General features: G+C 42.3%; 1 protein-coding gene across 6 annotated transcripts in view; it reads right to left on the reverse strand.

Annotated features, from left to right (window-relative positions):
* ZCCHC14 (zinc finger CCHC-type containing 14) overlaps window positions 1-22583 on the reverse strand; it is a 68677-nt gene extending 46094 nt beyond the window's left edge. For all 6 annotated transcript variants that reach the window (XM_025203087.1, XM_025203084.1, XM_014519515.2 and 3 more), the window contains exons 1-2: window positions 21947-22583; window positions 3538-3661 (exon numbers count right to left, since the gene is read on the reverse strand). In XM_025203087.1, the coding sequence (XP_025058872.1) occupies window positions 3538-3661; window positions 21947-22510 (688 nt within the window). In that variant the 5' untranslated portion in view covers window positions 22511-22583. The remainder of the gene's footprint in view (window positions 1-3537; window positions 3662-21946) is intronic.
* Between the last annotated feature and the right edge of the window lie 27 nt (window positions 22584-22610).

Consider the following 22610-nt stretch of genomic DNA (forward strand, 5'->3'; position numbering starts at 1 on the left):
GCAAATTATCTTGACTGCCAAGATCACAGTTGCCTCACCTGAAGTTATGTTGGGCCATTAAGAGGCATGTGTTTTTTTTCCTGTGTTAGTAGTGGGAATTGAGTGAGAGTTGAATGCAGGGAAAAATAATCAAAAGGCAGTGGACTTCTGCCATCTCCTGGAAAATTAAACTGGCGGAGAGTGGAAGAAGCCAACTTCAATACTGTATAAAAAGGAAAATAGTAGTCAGAGCACTGACACCTATATGGGCTTGCAACAGTGGATTGCATTATATAAATCTTTACAGAGAACTCTTCCTACGGGGAGCTCCAGGAGCTAAGACAGATCAAAACACAGTATGATAAATCTTCAGAGAAGCAAAGCGCTAAGAGTACAGTTTTCATGTTTTGCACTTTACGTTGCCTATATTATAGAGAGTCTTTGTTTTGTACTTCAACATCTGGTCTACTGCACTTTATCCCATTGTGCTTTTGGAAAATATGCTGTGGTCACTGACCACGTTTAGTGCATTGCTAAACCCTGTCACATGACAGCGCAATATTATTCATTGCCTGCATGTGTTATCCACCTAAGGACTGAATCATTCCCATTTTCAACAACATAACATACAAAGGTATTTAACAACATCTTTGGCGAGAGATAAAACTATCAGAATTGCAACACAGCTTATCAAACTGCAAACCAAAGTTTTCATTACATTTTAATCACATTTTACACAAAATTTGATCTTAATGACAGAGACAAAAGTGGAATCACCCTTCTTGTGCCTGGGGCTCCTGTAAATAAAGCAAGGTTTCTGTCTCCGAACACACAAAGCTGAAAACAAAGGGTAGATGACAGGGTGAATGGAAACCTGCTGCCAATTTCTGCACCAAGAAAAATCATGGTATCTCACATATGACCGTGCACCACCTGGATTTCCAGTTTCTACTAGCCAAGTTTGAAATCATTTGCAAGTTTTATCTGTGTGCCAACTAATATGACTTGGCTTGATATGCACCTGACCCTCATGCCAGCTAAGGGGGCTAGAAACTGCATCTGCAGGGAGACCAGTCTGACAGCTGGGTCTCAGTTTTGAGCCCAGGATCTTCTCTGTAGCTGGGGAAGCCCAGCCCTAGCGCATTTCACAATGGAAAAGGAATGAAGAACATTAGCAACTCAGCCGTAGTCCCAGAAGAAATGTCCCTTTAGGAAAGGGTTTGATGCTGAATGTGCCCAGTAGGCAAAACTAAAATTTTGTTTTGTTTAAATGGCAGCATCCAATTAGGGAAGTCAGTATTTCGGGTAGTTTCCCTACCTCAAAGGCTCTACCACAACAAGGAGCCCCTTTATTTGTTCACTCATTAAGCCAGAAAACTCTGGGAGGTTTGAGATCGGGCTGTTCCAGATCCAGGCTGGCAGTCAGACTTGGGTCTTGCCCCAACCTGCTTGGAAAGGAGCAAAAGCTCTTTGGTAGACACCTCCACACATGAAGGAAGGGTTAAAACAAACTGTTTTGTTGATGGCTAACCACAAAACAGTTTACTATCTGTTTTAACAGAGAACAAGAGTTACTGACTAGAAAATCATTTGTTCCTTGGTTTCAACTGGCGATTCCAAGCGACCATTGCAACATATAAATTAGGCGGCCATACTTCCTATAAACTGGTTATTCTCAAGTTTACAGAGGAAAATACAACTACTTTTCACTCTGTACCATAACAAATCTTGGCACGTAGTCAGTACTGGAATAATAACCATGGTCCAAGAATGAAAAATATGTAATGCTGAACCCAGTCCTATTTTTATCAGAGGGAAATTACAATCTTTGGCAGGTTTTTGCTTAGCACTGCATTTTTCTTCTGTGTCCTGATAGCTGAAGAAAGAGTTCCTTACACTGTTATTTTGCTGTAAACACATTGCTACTTGGAGCTATTGGAAATATAATTGGGTACATCACACAGGGGTTTCCAGCAGTCAAGCCAATTTGCTTAGAATGTGAAACTAATTCCAAGCTGCTTTGGTTTCACCGTCTCTGCAAATAAATAATGTCACACTTAAAACCACCTTTGATCAAGGATTTCCAAGCGGCATTAAAATCCATTTGACAAACTGGAGTGGTGTGGGTGGGGAAAAGATGGGCTAGGAAGGAGAGAGAGGGATATCTAAAATGAGTTAAACAGCAAAACAGTAGTACAGGCGCAGAAGAAAACCAAGAAAATCAACTTTACAGGTCACTTCTAACTATTGCATGTTGCCCCAGTAATGAAATCCCAGCTTTTTACTTTTCAACTGCTCACATAGTCCATGACTCGTTGAATTTATGGTTACATTTTAAGTCTAATTAAAGTTAGAAGGAAAAAATACTACCTCTAATTAAAATTTAACTAGGTAATTTATCTGCATTAATCTTTCTATACAGAGCTATTTTTTATTAATCCTACAAAGCCCGTTTACAAAAGCAGCTCTACACAAGTATAATACTAGCTCCACAGCTCAAAGAATGCCCCAACACAACACTGGGTCACATACTTCTCTGCCTGCAATAAAAACCAACTGCTGGAGTGATACTTTTAAACCAGCAAGGCATGAACTAAAGGCATTTTAATTTATAAGACAAACCCACGGGTGTGGTAACGGAAAGCAGTACAACACTCCTGTACCTCAAAATTTCAGGAAACCTACATTTTGGTTGTGTCATTTTGCAACGTATCATTAAATAACAAGTCTGGTTCCTGTGCTGTAAACCCTTTTCTATGCCACTTTAAGTTTAGCTATGCCTGTGGTAACGTATCATTTTTCTACGTGTTAAAAAGGTCAGAGTGCACACTAACGGCTAACTTCACTCACCATCAAAATTCCCAAGCAAATTTTTAAATAACTGATGATATCAACATGAGAGATATGCTTACAAGACGACATTGGATACTGAAAGGTCTGTGCATGTATCATCCATTAGGAATACAGCATTACATTCAACAACTAAAGATTATGGATCAATATACAGACTTGAGAATTAGCAAGGGTCAGGCTGCCTCTCCTACCCTTTACCCCCTCCTCCCAATGTACGCACACTTCTAAAATGTCCTCTTGAGAGCCAAGAGAAAAATGAAATCACCGTGCTTCCAACGGCTGTCTCTCCTCTACAGAAAAATAGCCATGCTGCCCCAGATAACATTTTTCATTCTATAAAATATTAACAGCCTACTTGCACAGAAACTCAAGATATATGGCCAACCATGAAAATAAGAGATGGTTAGTTATTAAGAAGGCATACTTGACAAGAGTTAAAAGGAATTTAAAATTGTAAGCAACGTTCTTGATAACCTCCCAGCTGAGTAATAAACATCTCCTACTATGCACATCTAATTGTTTATTGGTAGATCTCATGACCATCCTCCATTTACAGCATAGTATCCTTGCTAAAACCAACTGATTAGCAAAGTAGCACAATTCCACTTGTGGATCAAGATTTCAAAGTTATCCCTGCTTGCTGCAAGCAGGACTCTCCCCCTTTTCCAACAGGATGGAAATTGTGCAAAAGAAGTCAGGACGCACCTTTGGAGTGTTTCCCTGACGGCCTCTTGGGTAACGACTCCTCAATGGAATGTGCTGATGTATGTAGTGCATTTTCCAAACTGTTACTGACACTGTTTATTGGGGTCTCGGATCTTGGAGCGACCTGGAAAAAACCATAATAAATAAAGCTGTGGTAACTCTAGAACCGTCTATTTTCCTCTACTGAATGAAGAGTACTTCAAAATCAGTTAAGCGACATCAAGAACATTACTACTCTCTTCTTAAGCAGTTACACACATTTCATTATATTTTTTACAAGTCATCTGGGGAAGTTTTTGTTAGCAGCCATTTGCAAATCAGGATTGCCTAGTGCAATCCACACGGTATGAAACACGTACTGTGCACATGCTTTATTAGGCTTCCAAGGTAGTTAACTTTACACCTGCTTACAAGATGGTTGGTCCCTGCCTACAACAATTAACTTTTCAACAGGAAACCTAGAATTTATTTCTTAGTCTTGTGAGTGGCAGCCATTTTTAACTTTGTGTCGTGCATTCACAAAGATGCAGACTGAAGGTACGACTTTAAAATATTAGTGCAATAAATTACAAGCAACTTGTTTCATCTCCCAAAGATACTGCATGAGAGACCGACTCACTTGGCTTTGAAACCTGGGACCTTGCCATCAAGATCATATTTTGTTGAAAAATTACTCAGTGTGAAAAAAGGAAACTTGAACAGCTGACTGCATCAAACCAGACTTTAAAGCCTAATATGTACCTTTTAGGCTGCACTAAGCATAAGGAACATATTTTTGCTGTTACTCAAGAGCTGCAGAAGCGAACATAAATCACATGAGAAACAGAACAATTAAACTACTAGAGTTACTGTCCATACCAGCATTCGCATCCATGTAGAGAAACACCTATTTTAGCAGTCTGATGTTTAGAGCTTGTCACAAACAGCAAGTCAATTAGCATGTCACATTTTGTAAGTAATAAAAAGCAGATACAAAGAACAGTCACATTAGAAGTAATAAGCACAAGGACTTAACTACTTAGAGGAAAATGTGCATCTTAAAACAGGTAACATCATCAAAAGCACTCAAACTAAGGCATTCCTTGATTATTCAAATACCATATTTGAACTAGCAAAAAATCCTAGTGTGTATGACTACAATCCCAATTTCAGTTACTATTTATGAAAGAACAGAATATGGGACAAGAACCCTGACATAATAAAAGAACCTAGTTTGTATTCATGTTAACAACAGTTTAATGTCCTATAAAGAGCAAGGCTCATTCATACGGTCATCATTCCAGGCAAGGCCATTTTTCTAGAAATACCTTGTGTACCCTATTGATAGCTGGGTAAAGCGTGACCAACCGGATTATATGTTTTGCCTTTAGTATAATGTGTCTCTACTTTGGTAGAGTATTATCCTTTTGTGGCTTTGATTTTTAAACTTTGACCTTCACATGTGGGCGCACACATTTTCACATCAGTTTGCTTTTATTATTCAAAAGTTTACTTGGATGCCTCTTGCCAGTTACACGGTTGCCTTGATATCATCTTCATCAACAACTTGCAGATTAATAAGGTTTGCAATGATATGCATAACTCTATTACAAATACCAAAAGGACTCTACAAAAGCTTGAACAAACAAAAGTGTCACTGCTCCCTTCCCTGCTGCCAAAGTTTTAGCCTGATAGGCTTCCAAAAGGTCCAAATGACATGATGCCAAGGGCTGGGTTTGGCCTGAACACCTCTGCTCTATACTGAAGATTGAGGAGAAATTTCATCAGAGTGCCACTGGTGTTAGGAAGTTTAATCTCAAAAACAGAGCAAAGCAGAGGCATTCTCTAGATGAGTGGATCAGAAGATGCAGATCCTAAAACGGAAGCTCAATAGTTATTTTCAAGCACAATGTCCAGTGCTTATAAACACGTGTACACTGCTGATTTCAGAAATTCTCTTAACTCACAGCCTGTGTCTGGGAAATACATTTCCTCTACTTATACTCACTTCTTCCAAACAGTAATTGTCTTCACTCACAGCTTTCAATTTTGTACACTCAAGAACTAACAGTCACTTCCTCCCAGGAAGGCCAAATTATTTTTGTTCTTTTTGGTAAAAATTAATTTAACCCACATGTCTTAATCAGCTAAACTCATTTGCTATGTGATTCACTCTCAAGTCAAAAGTACTGGAACTGACATGGAACAAAATATGATACAGAACTAATGCAAAGTTCAGACCCGTGCCAAACAAAGTATTTTAGCTAGCAAGCAAATGGGAGTATGAGCATAACATTAAGAACTTAAAATCTTGGTCCTAACTTTAAATGACATTTTTCACTGTGATTTCCTTTTTCTTGGAAAATTTTAAGAATGTGCAATATCAAAGGATATGGAAGTCTTAAAAAAAAAAAAAAAAAGTTTCTAACCAAGCAAATTTTTGCACCCCAAGGCTCTTAAAAAAATAAGAGCAACACATTTCATACGTGTATGGACTGTCAAGCCTACAGACCTAGAAAAAGCTTGATGAAAGAAAAAAGTATCCACATTTATACATAACTTGCTTTCTTTTTATGCTTTTAAGGCTATACTGTTTTTGGAAAAACAGGTTTGATATTATATACAAGTGCTGTGAGTGCAGCCAAAAGTAACATTTTTAAATAATATTTTGGAGCTACCACAGTCTAGAAGGTAGTCATGTGTCTGTCCAGAACATCTGTACTTAATCTTTTCCTTGACTGCTTGGATGTTGCTTGAAATTGTTTGGTTTGTAATCATAAATTTCACTAGTGCTATTTAATCCCACACTGCTAAATAGTAGCTTAGACGGACTTCAACAGACATTTGAAAATAAGGAGAGTCAGGAAACTAAAGGCAGGCACTGAAGGAGCATGGGGGGGGAGGGTATTTTCTATAACAATGGGTGGACTAAACTCATACTATACAGGTTGGCCAAACGAGGCAGGTTCATCATATCTGAAGACCATGGTGATCCACAGAGTAAATGCCTTGAAGTGCAGAGAGATTTTGGCTTGTTTTTAAAGACTGCCTTTGAGAAACAGGTGAGCATGTGGGCTTTGCTTTAAAAATCCTTAGCATGGATACACGCGGATAAACAAGAATACTGTTAAGTCAGGAGGACATTTTCTGTAAAGGTAAAATGGACTGCTATATTTCAAGTATAGAAATAGAAATCCATGCCCTACTAGAATTCTCCAGAATTGAAAGCAGGCAAGTTGACTTTTGGATCTTTAAAGCTATTGATTATGATCATTTTGTTATGGCATTTCTGTCACATCTGAGACTCCCAAAGAGAGAATCAGGATCCCTTGTTCAAGAACTGATCTCAGCAATTTGCTTCTTCAGTTTTTAAAACTACTCTAATGATGGACAAATTGACATTCCAAGAGATTTCACTCAGAGATCAATCCAGACTATATTTGGTCACAAACCAAGGACGGACATTTATCAGAAGCTAAGCCAAATTCACTGCTGTTTTCATACTAGACAGCACAGCATCCAGTTGAGTTTATTCTTAATGGCACAAGGGCAGTTTTTCCAACAAAGCTACTTTCTGCTTTGCCATCAGCACCACCATCTCATGGGGAATCATCAAGTACAGCAGAAATCCTCCAGTGCCACAAGCCCAACAATGGGATTCCTCACCACTCTCCAAGTTTTCCTGCTGGTATAACAGGATAAACACAGAATGGCTAACATAGGATGCTCCCAAGCCTCTGTCATCCTTAGCTGAATTTTTGGTTGTATGCAACTAGGGCAGGCATAAACATGAGACGAGCTCTCAGCCTTGGTACCTGGCCCTGCAGAAGCAGCGGTGCAAACAAGGGAGAGCAGAGGTGACGTAGAAAGTTGAAGTAGCAGCCACTTCTAAAGAGGAAGATGATTCAGTTTGGGGATTCTCATAAGCATATGAGGATTTACAGACAATACATATAACTTGTCTGTTCCACAGTCTTGGGGCTTGAGACCCCCCATCCCCTTTTAGCAGCCCCACCAAAAGTGATCAAGCTTTTCAACTGCCAGCAAGTGTGGCAGTATGGGAAGGAATGAGGTAGAATTCTTTAGGTGGGCATGTCCAAAGCCAATTCAGACTTCACATTTTTAATCCTTCTAATTTTAATCCCCATCTGAAGATCAGTTTCAATCTCCAAATATTGTAATGGGGTATCCCTGCAGAGAACACATGGCAACGCTCTAATCTTCAAGTAAGACAACATGGATAATGATGGCAAAGGCTGCCTATCCAAAAGGAAAGGTGATAACCTCCTAGCCAGATGGAGATGGCATGAGCAGACTAAGTTACTACTGTATTACAACTGTTGAGCAGCAGCTAATCAGCTAGTTTCACTCCAAGCTGCAAATCCTAGTACACAATGGCAGACTCGCACCCTTAACCAAAGGGTTACACTATCTCCTCTGGCCGTTTCCTGAAATCCATGATCTGTCTTCCGCCAACAAAACTCTCATTCATGCCCCAATCTCAACTAGCCACTGGCCAAAGTGCTGAACTGCACCATCTGAGTCGAAAGAGAAACAAAAAGGGACATGCATATGAGTGTGACCCTAGCGAACACACTACACCCATCCTTGTCTATATGAATTACCCCAACATCATTAAATGTTCACACAGCAAAAGCAGAGTCAGAATAGCACCCTGAAGTATCCTGTACTTGTGAACTCTTTAGGAAGAGAGTGCAGACAAGTCAGCACCACCCTGTGATTAACTGTATTGAAAGCAGGGTGACCACTGGTCCCAGTTTGGCCGGGACACTCCCAGATTCTGCAGCCTGGTCCTGGCCAGAGTCTGGCAGGGAGGCGGAGCAGCATCGTGCACCAGACAAGTGGCTGGACAGGCATCACTGGTGCTGTGCAGAAGCAAAAGTGTGCCGCATGTGGGTGAGGGGGCACCTGCTTCATCTACCTGCCTTGCTCCAGCACAGCAGCAGCGATGCCTGCCTGGCCTCCATGCCGCTCTGCCTTCCTGCTGGAATCTGGCCCAGGACTTTTGAGCAACCAGCCTGGACTCACCTATGGAAACTGGAGCATCCCAAGGAAACCTGGACGTACGGACACCTTACTGACATTGGCTTTTATAAGTACAGTGATCCAATCTTCACCTATCACCAGAAGATCAATGCTTACTGATCAAGTTAACACAGTCTCTGTACCAAGGCTAGGCCTATACTCAGAATAGTAAGGGTGAAGGGGATCAAAAGCATCCGGGTGGTGATAATTCTCTCACCACTGCCTCTCTTCTCAACAAAAACTGTCACGTGATAGCTGTTGGTACTTGGCTAGATGGTCAGCATCAAAACAGTGACTTCTTGAAGAGTAGTTGTACCAACTTCCTTTAAAGCCACAGGCAAGCTCTTACTCCCACCCCGCTTCCACAAGTTTCCTTCCTTGCAAGCTCAGGTTTGCCCCGAGCCATCTGTTGAATCAATCTTCAAAACCACAATTCCTCAACAAAAGGTGGGGCAGACAGCAACCACGCTGGCTTCAGATTTATCAGACCTTCTACAACCTGAGGATCAAGTGTCTGACAGTCTGGGAATAATATGGTGGATAAAAAGGATATTCTTTGTTTCCCAGACAACCACTGCATAAAACATTAAAATATTCAGCTAGTCATGTCCAATTCAAGACTTCTGCCACTGATTATGAAACAAGAGGGCTTGATTTGTCACAGATCATCTGTAAGTCAAAGTGACCTGTGAAAAAGTCAAAGAGGATGAGGTGTTTCTTAGACAGCAACAGTAAAGGACAAAGTACGGAAGCATTCATCCAAAACTTAATGGGAGAAGTCCATTTGTGGAATGATTTTCTCTCTTGCAGCTTTCTAGTACCAAAAGAGACAAAACCATCACAATTCTTACACTCTGATGGGAGGAAAGAGCCTCAACAACAAAATACAAATAGTAGTGGCATTAATAAATGGACTAAACATATTAAGCAAGGCAGTATAGATACTTGGTATCTGCTTTGACAAGTAGTTACCTGGTACAATTTTCTAAGCCCTTAGCAGCTACTAGCTCTGACTGTAAGTTTTTATGTTGAAATTGGTTTTTCTGGCACACCTCAAGAGATCTAGAGAAGCAACTTTCAATCAGTGTCTAGCAAGGAGGGTCATTTCTTAAGGAATGGATGTCTATGTTATAGATCTCCTTCTCCCGTGCACTCTTGGTTTAATTGTGCCTCTTGTCAAAATTACAAGAAGACTATCACTTTGGACAAAAGCTAAATTACGTAAATAGCAACGTTACTGTTCTCATTATCCAGTATTCTATTTAGGGTTATTATATACTGAACAAAGACAAATGGGGAAAAAAAATCCCTGAGGTGGTGATGGATCTGCCCCTTTTGAGTGCTCATAAAAAAAAGGAGAGATGTCTTCATGATCCAGCTCTTTAAAAAAAAATATATTTCTGAAACTTAATGTGCTACAACACATCCATGCAGAAAATATATATACACAATGAAAAATACATTTAAAGTACAGACTATGTTGTTCAGCGTTACAATAGATACATTTTAAAATGCAACAGAATTCAGAGTTTATGTTCATTTTCTCACCCCATGTTTCTTATACGTTACAGTACACAAAAGATAAGGTGAGACTGGAAAGACTGACAGCTCCTGCAGCAGGCATGCAACAGGCTAAGAACCAGTAGGCTAAAGTGTTTGAACCCATGCAAGCATGGCTGAGTTAAATATGGGAAGTGGTTAAATCTATGAAGCTAGCTTTCATAACTGCTAGCTCTATTCTCCAGTGAGGATGCATAACAGTTGATGTACTATACTAAGTTTTTTCATGAGAACTGCAGGATTTGTAAAAGGAAACCTAACTTGGTAAGCATTTTAGTAAAACAGTAATTATGTGTTCCTTTTCAGAATAACTAACCAGAACACAGAAGATAGATGAGTTAATAGAAAAAAAAAAAAATCTGCTGACGTAGACTGAAATAAAGCCAATACTAATGAATTAGCATAGTTTGCCATCTAAACTGTAACATGACTACTTATGTAATCTTCCTGTAAACTTGGAAGGCATACGGTCTGCTTCAGGTTTTTCAGAAATAACTTCTTCTTAAGAACTTCATATTTAACATCAAAATTGAATATTCGATTTCCCTGCTACAGAAGTTAAGATCATAAATTTGGATAGAAAAATTACCAAGTGAAGACTGGATAAGAGAGAAGAACATTGTTCTAAGTGGCATTGTCTCCATGCCCAAGAGCTGTGTGCAAGAATACTTGATCTTTCTACTGATGGTCACAAATTGCCAGAGAGGAAGCAGAGAAGGGAATACTAAGGAGTGGGGGAGAAACATCAGAGCAATAGTACTCAATCTTTTTAGAATCAGGACACCCCCCCATAACTTTTTTAATGTGGCAATACCCACAGTTGAGAACCACTGTTAATGCTGCCTTGCTTTACCCTCAGTGATTCTCAACTGGGTGACATGCTGCCAAGCAAAACTGTCCTATATATCTCATGCAGTCAGACTGGGAAGGTCAGAGGCACAAGACTCAACTCTTCATTCATTAGGGTGCTCTGCTAAGCCTAAAGCAGGCAGGAGCCCTTCCCAATCCGACCCTGCATGTTGTTTCCCAGAAACAGAGGCACACAGGGCAGGTGGAACCGTCTTGCATGCCTCTGTCTCTGTGTAGAACAGGATGGAAGATGGGGGGCAGCCTGGAAGGCTGGAGCTCAACCAGGCTCTCCTGCCTGCTTTATGCAAAGCAGAACGCCCTAACGTATAAGTACATCTGCACCACAGCCCTGTGCATGGGGTGATTTTACCTGGCTGCAGCAGTGCTGTCTGTCGCAGCGTCCCTGAGGGAGTCTCACAGCACCAAGCTTGAGGACCACTGCATTAGAGAATGATGGTCCAATAACTTTTTACTCCAAAAATCTTATTTCCTGAAATATTTCTTCTAAAGGCTTAGTCTTAAACACAACTAATTTTCTCAACTTCCTTTCTCAAGCTGCCACGATAGTAACACCGAATAACTTTGTTCACCTTTTATTAAAGCTTTGGAGAACATTTATATAGTAATCCTGTCTAATCTTTGATGAATATGAGGAATCATCAAATAGCAAACCTTATCTGGATGGCTAGGTATTAGGAGTATTATTTTAGAAGATTCAGTGGGGGCCAACATTTTTGACAGGTGGGCCATAATTAACTCTGCACCCTTCCCGAGTGCCACTCCAGTCCCCTTCCCCCGTCTGATCAGCTGCTCTACTTTCTCCCTTATCTGCTTCTGTACTGCCTTTCCCCTTCCCAATCTGCCACATGGCACACATAAAAGTGGCATCTGCCACTTGTGATGCAAGTTGGCCACCCCTGTTATGAAGAACAAATGTTTTATAGACTCTCCACAAATATATATATATATTAAAAAAAAAAAAAAAAAAAAAAAAAAAAAGGTAGTTCAGTTGAGGCTCATAAGCTAACAATGCACATAAAACTCAATTAACTGCTCACAAAGGCCACCTAGGTATGATAATGCCCTGCACATTCATGTGGGAGATAGAAGTTTATTTCTGAGTCTCTTGCTTTCCAGATTTGATAACTATACAAAGGAACATATTACAGTGAGTTAAAAGGAGGAGAGACTTGCCAAGCTTTGGCTGCTTCAAGGAAATGGTGCTTGTTCTTGCCTTCTGATAAATGAAACTTGCCCCACAATAGTTAACCCCTCGATGAAACAAAAGAGCTAAGGTACAGTGGTTTAGCTACCACTTAATACAGGCACATAACAGCTGATGTACAGGAGGTCCTTGCCCCGTTATTTGTTCATTTATCCACACCCTTTATGTTAACCCAGAAGACAAAAAAAATGTACCCTGCTCAAACCTAACAGCTGCAGTGGAACAGCAGAACGGATCCATGTCTTAGAAGCAGTTTATCCTTATCATGCCCATAGGTAGCTTCACAAGTATGATAATGTGCTTTTAAATTCTGAATGTGTTAGTGCCCTGTCTACATTGTGGCTATTGTAAAAACAGGGCTAATACGAACGTGCCAGCGTCATACTTAGGAAGTGAAGATGTAAGAGAAAAAGGAGGCAATGTTTGTGTGTTGAAGTACAAACAAAGCTATGAACAGACTTGTAATCTGAACTGTCACCAATATAATTCATAGCCACGCATCTCTGAGCAACAGCTCAAGCTAAGAGGGACTGGAGACAGAAGTGTGTTTCAAGGAAGTCACTACAACTAAACAAGATATCATCTACTTTTTTTAAACAGAGACTGTAGATATAAATAATGCTGTTAGATAATAACAATATTTACATGTAAAGGAGAAAAGCTGGAATGGGGAAAGTCTGCCAATGTTTAAATGTGAAATTTTCTAGTGTATCATTGCTTATTTGTCTAAGTCTAGATCTTCCACTAAAAAAAATAAGATGTTATGTATGCACTGCAATCAAAACATTGGAGTAAATAATCAACTTTTTAATCATTACTGAAAAAAAACCTAATGGAGTTTGGATTTTTGCTGCTCCACAAATTTAAATGCAAAAACTCAGGCATGATGCATATATGCAAACTTGGCTTTGTACCAGACCAATACCCTTGTCTTTGCCATCTCAAAATAGTCCTTATAAGTTACATATGGACAAAGTAATTCTTGATTCATCCTCGACTCTTCATTCCTTTTCCTAAAAGGAAACTTCCCAAAGAGAAAAAGTAAGTAAGATAGAGTATTTTGAGTTTCAAAATGGAGCTCATTTTAACCACCAAGTTGTCACCTAAAAATAAAGAACCTTACAACGGAAATGTTAACAACCCGTGCCTATGCCATTAGGAACAGCATTTCTATACTTAGCATCTCTTTTGTTCACACAAGAAAGAGTCTCAGAATGACAAAAAACCCACCAAATTATACACTGCAGCACACTAAGAAAACAGAAGGGGATGTACAGCCACATACGGCATCTTTAATGGAAAAGTTGTTGCCATACATTTGCAGTAATTTGTGGAGGTCACTATCACGACCAGAGTCCGACTGTGATAGAAAGATAGACTCTGACCCCACTTAAGAATCACAACATCTTAATTTATGCAATTCAAATGAAATAAATAGAATCTGTTCAAACAGAATCTTAGAGAAGTGGGGCTGAAAGGGACCTCCAGAGTTCACATCTAGTCCAACCCCCTGCCTGAGGCAGGACCATCCCTATCCAAACCATAATCCAAACTACAGAAGATGACTGTCAATCCTGACAACACAGACCTCACACCCTAACCTGCCACAGGACAAGCAGGGGGACCACAGCAGCCAACATCCTGCTTCTGTGAAATGTTGTCAATATATGCTCAAGAGATCCCGGGCAGACAGACAGGACCCCCTCTACAGAGGAAGGCAAAACCTCCTATGCCAATCTGACCACAGGGTAAAATTCCTTCCTGATCCAAGTAAGGCAATCAGTCTGACCCCGAGTAGAGGGGCAAAACCTTCTAACCATGAACCTCTGACTTTGGTCCCAGCAGGAGTATTGGCACACCCCAGTCAAAGTCCCCAGCCTTGGCTGAAGGCAACACCCAATCAATGCCCCTGGAAAGGTTTAAAAACATCCTGACACATGTGGCAGGAAAGGGGGGAGAGGGCACAGTGGCAACCAAAGACTAGAGACATGGGAAATCCCCACAGCAGAACACAGGCATTGCTACACCTAGATCAGGGATAGGCAACCCCCAATGCATGCCAAGAAGTGGCATGCGGAGACATTTTCCTTGGCACACCAGGTGGTGTGCCAGGAAATTGCTTTAAAAAAAACAAACAACAACAACAAAAAAAAACAACAATTTTTTTTTAAGTTGCTGCTCCAGGCTCTCCGGAGCAGCCACAAGTCCCAGCACAGCAGCAGGCACTGGGGCTGGAGTCAGGAAAACACAGGTAAGGATGCTTTCCACGTTCTGCCGACTCTGCCCTGCATCCCCGGGCTGTGCCTGGCCCGGCCCCTGGAGGGGAGCTGACAGTGGGCGAGGCTGGGGCCTGGTACCCAGGCAGGGACTGCGGAGGGCAGCTGTGCTGGAGGCTCCTGGCTGACTCGGCCCCGAGTACTGCCCACAGCAGCTATTCCTGGGGCCTGGTGGGCTCCTGTGGCCAGGCCCTTGCACCAGGGCCAGCTCTGCCCTGGTTGTACTGTGCCTGGCACACAGGGAAGCTGAACTTGGAGCCCCCTGAGCCTGGTGTCCTGCCCTGGGAAGGTGGTGTCCCCTTGTGAGCAAGGCACCTTAGGCCCATCCACGCGGAGCTGAGCAGGCTGGGCTCCCACATTTGCCCACTATGGCCGGATGAGCCCCGAGGCAGCCCCCACTTCCCGCCCGGCCCCCGCTGCCACCTTCCCAAGGGCCTGGCTGGGCGGCCTGCCTGCAGCATCTCTCTACACATCTGCTTCTCCCCATACTGCCCAGAACCTGCCCCGAGTGTGCGGTCCCAGCGCTCACCCTGCCTGGGTGGGATGGGGTGTCCATCTGCCCAAGCCCCAGCCGGACCCTCCCTGCTTCAGGACTGTTGCAGAGGCCTGAGCACCCCAGCCCAGGCAGCTGCTGCTGGGGTGTCGCTACCTTCCCCTGCCAGACACTGCCATGGACCAGCCAGCAGGCCCAAGCCACAGCCAGTAGCAGTGGGAGACGTGGGCGGCAAGGGACACATGCTCTTTTTGCTTTTTTTCCTTTCTTCTCTCCTCTCTCTTCCTTCTTTTTTTTCCTTGTCTCTTACTCTTTTATTTCTTTCTTCCTTCTCTTTTTTCTCACTACTCTCTTTTTCTCTGCCTTTGTCTCCTTTTTTTTTGTTTTATTTCTTTCTTTAACTTTCTCTCCTTTTTCTTTTTTTCCTCTCTCTCATCACAACATAGTTTAAAAAAAAATACACCAGAACAAAGGTAGTATATGAAGTTTTTCATATTGTCACCAGACTTAGAACTTTTAGAAAACCTGGTATTTACTGTTAAAAAAAAAGGAACATTTATGATTATTAGCTATATTAATATGCAATGTGTCCTGCCATGTATCCTCCACCTGTTTTTGTTTTTCTGGCATGCCGGCACTCTGGCACCTTACAAGGTAGACATGGCATTTTTTTTTAGCACTCAGGCCAAAAACGTTGCCTACCCCTGACCTAGAATATCCCCAACCTGTGCTAGTCCAGCCTCTTCTTCAACACCTCCAGTGATGGACAGTCCACAACTTACCTAGGCTGTTTATTGAGAATAAGGACTCTGTTCATCACCTCTGAAGTTATGCACTGGAACCCTGGATAATTATTGCCAGGTCTCATTTTCCAGGGATGTGCAACACTTTCTCTGCACTATTTCAGTTAAACCTAGTTTAGAGACTGGTTCAGCTAAACCAATGTAAATTCCTGTGGGGACACTCCGATTATATATGAGGAGCATCTTATTTCAATATTACTTAAGAGGTCATTGAAAACCAATCTGAAAGGGGGAAAGGGAGGGGGGGAAAATCAGTGAAACATTCACAAACACTTGACTTACACCCAGTGATGTATGGACTTAAAGCCACCGCAATTTATGTAGGAAGTCAAGTCCAAGGAGAAAAAAAAAAAAAAGGAGACAGTATCATTTATTATATTAATATGATTTTTTTTGGCTCTTTCTACGCACTCACTAGGGAATGTTCAGTCAAGTTTCCCAGTAAGCTTGATATTAAATGACTAAATTAGTTTCTCATGTTAACATTAATTTTGAATGCCTCCGAGGTGGTGCAGTCACCATTTTTGGAGGTGTTCAAGATGAGGCTGGACAAGTACCTTGTTGAGCTTGTCTGAGCCCAATAACTTCCTGCCCATGGCAGGGGACTGGACTTGATGATCTGGCAGGTCCCTTCTGGTCCTTCAATTCTGATACTATTGGGTAACATTGATTAAAATGAATGCTATCAGCGAGACTACTTTACTGCTTGCAAATCCCATTCTATCCACAAACTGATTTGTTTAAAACAAACAAAACACTGGTTAATGCTTAGCCCACTTTGTGGGGACCTCTTGGAGGGAACCCCAAGAAATTTAGGGTTACCATCCAGTAAAGTAGGGTAGCCCAACCAGGCGATCTCAATCTTTCAAAATGGAAATCCAATAACTACATACAATCTATGTTGACAGTGTGACTCTTTGTCCCTCCAATTGAATAGATTGTACAGAAGTTCATGTACACCACACCGTAAGTAAGCAACTCACCAATTCTACCCTGCTGATAGTAATGTGGTAAACGTCTAACACAGGAAATCAATCAGGTCTGGTCAAGAGGCCAACAAATGCATTGAAACCGTAAGTTTCCCTCTGCTTGCAAAACTGGCACAAAACTAAAAAGTTACTACATATAAAAGTCACATTAGGACAACTACTACTCTTGTAGGACTCATGAGGTTTCTGGACCCAGCTTGCAACGTAAGATCTGAAGCAGTCTTACTTCCAAATTTTTCTACTGTGTTATTCCAGAAGTCCAAGTAAAATAGTGCCTTATGCTATATAATCTTGGAAGATATGTTGGGTACAGAAATTGAGGGTGAACTGGCCCGGAATATATGTTACCATTCATAAGACAGCAATTTGAAAAAGGTTACACAAATCCAGTATTGCATTACCAAGTGACTATGCAATTACAAGGGAATAAGAGGACAAATATACTATTTGGGGCCCTGATTCAACAACTTACTCCACAGGGACCTCTGCACCTGCGGGGAGCTACAATAATATCAGAGAGAATCCTCCAACATGAATCAGCTGGAAGAACACTACCTAATTCCCCCAAATGTTACTCAAATAGGCAGCCTTATTTTACAGTTTGTTGGAAAGCAGTTACTGCATGGTGTTTCTTGGTCTTCATTCAAAAATCTTTCTGCAGAAGTCACTGAGGTAGTTCAGTAACTTTCTCCCTAGTTGGACCTCTGTTGAAGTGTCAGCAAAAAACATTGCTCCCGCCACTCAAAAATCAACACAGGTGAAGCCAATGTTAACAACATGCTTTCATCTTTAGCAAAAGGCATATTCTGTATCTGTGGATATTTCCAGCAAAACCTGTGCAACACCAAGAAACATGGAACTAAATAAATTAGTATTCAGCATAACAAGTAAGCGTAAGACAAGTTTTACTCAATGCGACTAGGCAACTGGACTCGATTCAGCAACCCACAAAACAAAATTATCTAGCAGCCTGAACATGCAGTCTCCTTCAAAACGCAAATGGTTCCCACAGTCCCCTGCATATGAAGAGCTTACTATTTGGTGCCTACTGCCCATTCAGCCTTTACCCTCTTTGTAAACTCTCATTGCTTATACACTGTAACTATGCTCTTCTCCTCAGCTGTATAAACAGACCGCTGCAATAGGAAACAATATTAAAAATGATTACACAGAAGTCATTTGATATAGTGTGACAGTAATGGTGGTGAATTTGTGCTGGTAGAATACTTTTCATTATAACCACATTTTCAAAGGTTTATACCTCAAACCAAAATTACTCCTTTGTTCGTGGCTCAAAAACAGGGCTTAGGATTTGGGTTGGGTTTGTTTTTTGAAGCTTAATAAAATTCTATTTAACCACTTCTGAGTTTTCTGAGCATGAAAAAATTATTAATACATAAAAGTGTGTGTGTGTGTGTGTGTGTGTGTGTGTGTGTGTGTGTGTGTGTGTGAAAGAGTGAGAGAGAGAGAGAGAGAGAGAGAGAGAGAGAGACACTAGTCTTGGATGAATCAAATGTGTTTTCATTTAAAAAAAAATGCTAGATCTGCCATTCTCCTCCCACAATTTCAGTATTCACAGAGTGCACTTAACTAGACAGACTCTAGAAAACAGATCATCCGCTGTTTCTCTCCAATTTAAAACTATAAAAATGAATGCAAAAAAATGGTTTGATTTCACATGCATAAAGAAAGGAAATGTGGAGCTGGATTTTTAGTTTGGCCTAACAACAACTCAATCACAGAAACGTTATCATCCTACATAAGAACAGCATATGCAGAGAGGAACAGGTTACATCTCTGTGGAAGCTAAAACCATGACTTTCATTGTATTCTACTTGCAAGAGTCATGAGATTCGCATAGATTTTTTGCAGCTACCAATATAAAAATATGAATTCAATTATTAAAACTATTTCAAAGCCAGTCAGCAAGAAATGAAACTTTCCTATTCCTGATTCAGCCTAATGTTTTATATAATCCTAGACTGGGAAAACTAAACCTTGACCAAAGAATACAGACATCGGTTTTAAGCATTGCTTTAGGAATCAGATGCAACACAGCCACGAGAAATAGCAAACTGGCCCTTTAAGGGTTGCTAAGTTATTTAAAAAGACCCTCCCCCACTATCTGGGGGACCATAACTACTGCATTCTGTTGGACGGCAAGTACTTTCTAAATAGTTCTTTGAAACTCAGGTTTGGAAAGATTTATGCTAACTTCATCAAGCTAGCCAAGTGGAAGTAGTGAATCTCCATATGCACCTGGAAAATGAATTTAAAGGAACACTTTTCAATTATCAAGTAACTTCTTTGCACCTCTTCAAATAAACGAATGAAATGTAAACGTTCAGGAATGCTCATGGCCCTTGGCAATTACCTTTCATATGAAACACAGGTGCCTGCAGACCTGCTCAGTTGGTCTGTATGGGTGCCTTTACATGAGTGTGGAGGCTGCTCCAACGCGCTGGAATCCCAGTGTATTGGAGCAAACTCCATTAATCAAGTCAGCTGGTGCATGGCAATTATCATGGTCCAGCAGCCTCCCATATCACATGTACTGGCATCCCCATGGTTAAAAATGGAGTTGGGGCACTTGAACTAAAGCTCGTCACACACGCTTTCACTATTACAGATTTTCCCTTTTTTAAGCCACAGATACTGGAGATAAGTCTCTAGATTACATGAACTACACACACTGAATCAATAGAAGGGAAGCCCGGGGTAGTTGTTCTTCTGTAACTTTATATTTTTAAGTTCACTTTTAAGATTCGCCCAAGAAAGGGTGCGCTTGGAGTTCAGCATAGCATTCAATTAACTTAACACGACAGTGCTGACATCAAATACCAAGCCAGCACAGCTCAAACTCTGGCAAGCCAGCTAGAGAATAGGAAAGGGAGAAGCCACTCGCTCATACTCTGGGGATGGCTGAGAGCACAGGGTTCTGGCCAGCTTCAGCCCCAATGCAGATTGTTTTCTCTTCATGTCTTCACTGACTTTTCCAGGTAATGCTGAGACGAACATTTCACAACGTGATCCCTTAGTATCAGAACATGTAGCTCTGCAATGCTGCTAGTTAATTTTGCACATTTAAACGTAGACGGATTGAACAAGTTGTATTGTTTTTCCATACTCTACATCCAGCTATAGATCAAGGCCAACTTCTTGTTCTAATAAGTAATGGAATTAACTACTTATGGACATGTGGATGTCACCAGAGATTGTCCCTTCCAGTGGTAGCAAGTCCAACGCCCTGCATTCATAGGCAACCATTTATCTGATGTTTGTAATCTTTTCTTAAAAAGATAATAAAAATATACAGTGAAACAATGCTATTTCTGTACATTCCCAACAAACCAGAGGATTGTAAGGACATCAGATACCAGTATTCTTCAATGCCAAGAATACAATTCCATTTTTTAAAAGTGACCCCCTCCTCTTCACTGTTTGTCTTCTGATACATAGTGAGAAGAGGACCACCCAAAAAGAGTGAGCATTATGGCTAGCTGGGTGAATGGTAGGAAGTATTATCCAACCAACCCAGAATGCTTGGCACTCAATTAGACAAAATGTGTACACTATGAGTGAAGACTCAAAGAATATGCTTCAAGAAGCATGTCCTTAAATTTCTTTAGTGCATGCATTTGATTCATGTTGCATTTCCACTGAACTTTGGCAAGATGTAAAGTCTGCTTTAGGAGACTGCAGGTGAGAACGGAGGGAGACGGAAATAAAATTGTGGGTCACGGTGCAGCTTTCAATGTTGATTTTCTGAAGAATGGAAACTGAGAGAAGTTAAATATTTGTACGGAGGCTCCTCCTGTGGTTAATTATATCTTTCTATCCTGTCCTGAAGTATTTCTCTCTATACTTCAGCAAAAAAAAAAAAAAAAAAAATTAAAAAAAAAAAAATTGAAAATCGAACAGAGTAGTAATTTCACAACCTCTGCTCCTTGGTTTCCAATAGTTTGATATAAGGAACCAAAGTATTTGGGTTGGGAGGGAAGAAGAGGACACATATCCACAGCCAAGTAAAGAGATTCTCATCCAAAATTTTCAAGCTAAGACCACAGTACCCAAAGGAACACACAACTAGAAGAAAGCCTGTTTTGAAAGGACCACACCAATATGCACACTCCCATCTCAGGCTGAGAACCAACCTTTGCTTACCTGAACTCCAACCAATTTAGAGCACACTGACAATACAATTTTGTTTCCGATTTAGTTACAGGCCAGCTCTCCATCCCATTATGGCTACGGGGGAAAGCAGATTCACCAAAGTGTTCCACTTCCAACAAACCTAACTTCCATCCCAACCTCTCCAGAATACCACTCGTTCCTTAGTCCATCATCCTTGTAGACAGGCAATGGCTTACATTTCCCAACTGACTTTCATGCTCATCTCCCTTCTAGGCTCTTTCAGCCCAACAGCAAGACCAAGGCCATCCCAGCAGAAAGCTAACAGCAACCAGTACATGACAGCAGTGTTTCTCAACCCGCAGGTTGTGACCCAAACGTGGGTCACAGTTTCATGGTTGTTAGGGGCCGGAAAGGACCTAACAGATCATTGGGTCCAGGCCCCCTGGTTGCAAGAATACATGAAAGGGTTGCGAACAAACTTCAGAAACAGATCCACAAACTTTAAAAATGGAGTCCCCTGGTTGCAAGAATACATGAAAAGGTTGCGAACAAACTTCAGAAATGGATCCACAAACTTTAAAAATGGAGTCTCCTTTCAAGGAGTAAAAACGTGGGAAACGGCAGCTTTCCCCTTGCAGCATGGCCGTTCCTCTTGCCCCACTCCCACCCCCTGGGTCAGGACTGAGGGGCACTGGGTCAGGACTGGCCATCGATGTTTACAAATGGGTCCTGGTCCAAAAACAGGTTGAGAACCACTGCTTTGTAGGACGGCCTGTTGATCTGCTGGCAGCTGAACGAATTCCCGTTCTACACGGCACGCATTTGGGGGGCTGGACCCCACGGTCCGCAAGGTCCCTTCCAGTCCCTAGCAATCCACAAATCATCCGTCTATTCCTACCCGTCCCGCGCGCTAGCAACAGACTCCCGACGGGATTTGAACGACCGCTTCCAACAACAAGGTTTACACGAAGGGAGATCGCAAGGCTGCGGCTGCCTCCGGAAGGATCCCCTCGCACGTCTCGCCGAGGGGAGCAGCACGAGGGCGCGATACCCACCTTGTGGCAGCCGGGGTAGGTCGCCACCGTGTTGAGGGTGGAGGGGCCGGGGGTCTTGCTGGTGCTGGCCATGATGTTCTGGATCTGGGTGAGCTCCTTCCTCAGCACCTGCTTCTGGTGGAAGCTGAAGGCGGGGTGGTTGGAGGCCATAGTGAAGAGCAGCAGGAACTCGTCCCCCGTGCGCCCCTCGTTGAGCTGCAGCCCGTAGTTGTGGATGACCGAGTCGATGTGGGTGAGGGTGCGGAACAGTACGCCGGCCGCCTCGCGGTGCGCCGAGCCCAGCAGGGCCAGGGAAATCAGCAGCTTGCTGCGCACCACCTCGTCCGTCAGGTTGGTGAGGTTGCCCAAGTCGGCCGGGTTGTTGGCCTTGATCTCCGAGTCGCGCAGCGAGTGGTAGTCCTTGCGCGCCAGGTCCTCCAGGCAGGCGCCCAGGAAGCGCAGCTCCAGCGGGATGCACAGGTCCAGCAGGCCGCACAGGAACTCCACGCGCTGCGGCGACGGCAGCTCCGAGAACCACCGGTACACGCCGTCCCGCTGCAGCCGCGGGCACCGCTTCTCCACCATGGCGGTGCCGCTGCCCCACAGGGCCACCACCCCCGCAGCCCGGCGCCTGGGGGATGGGGGGACACCTCAGGTGGGGGAGGGGAGTCCAATGAGGGGGTGG

This window comes from Alligator sinensis, unplaced genomic scaffold (genome assembly GCF_000455745.1).
Source record: "Alligator sinensis unplaced genomic scaffold, ASM45574v1 scaffold228_1, whole genome shotgun sequence".
NCBI classification, from domain to species: Eukaryota; Metazoa; Chordata; order Crocodylia; family Alligatoridae; genus Alligator; species Alligator sinensis.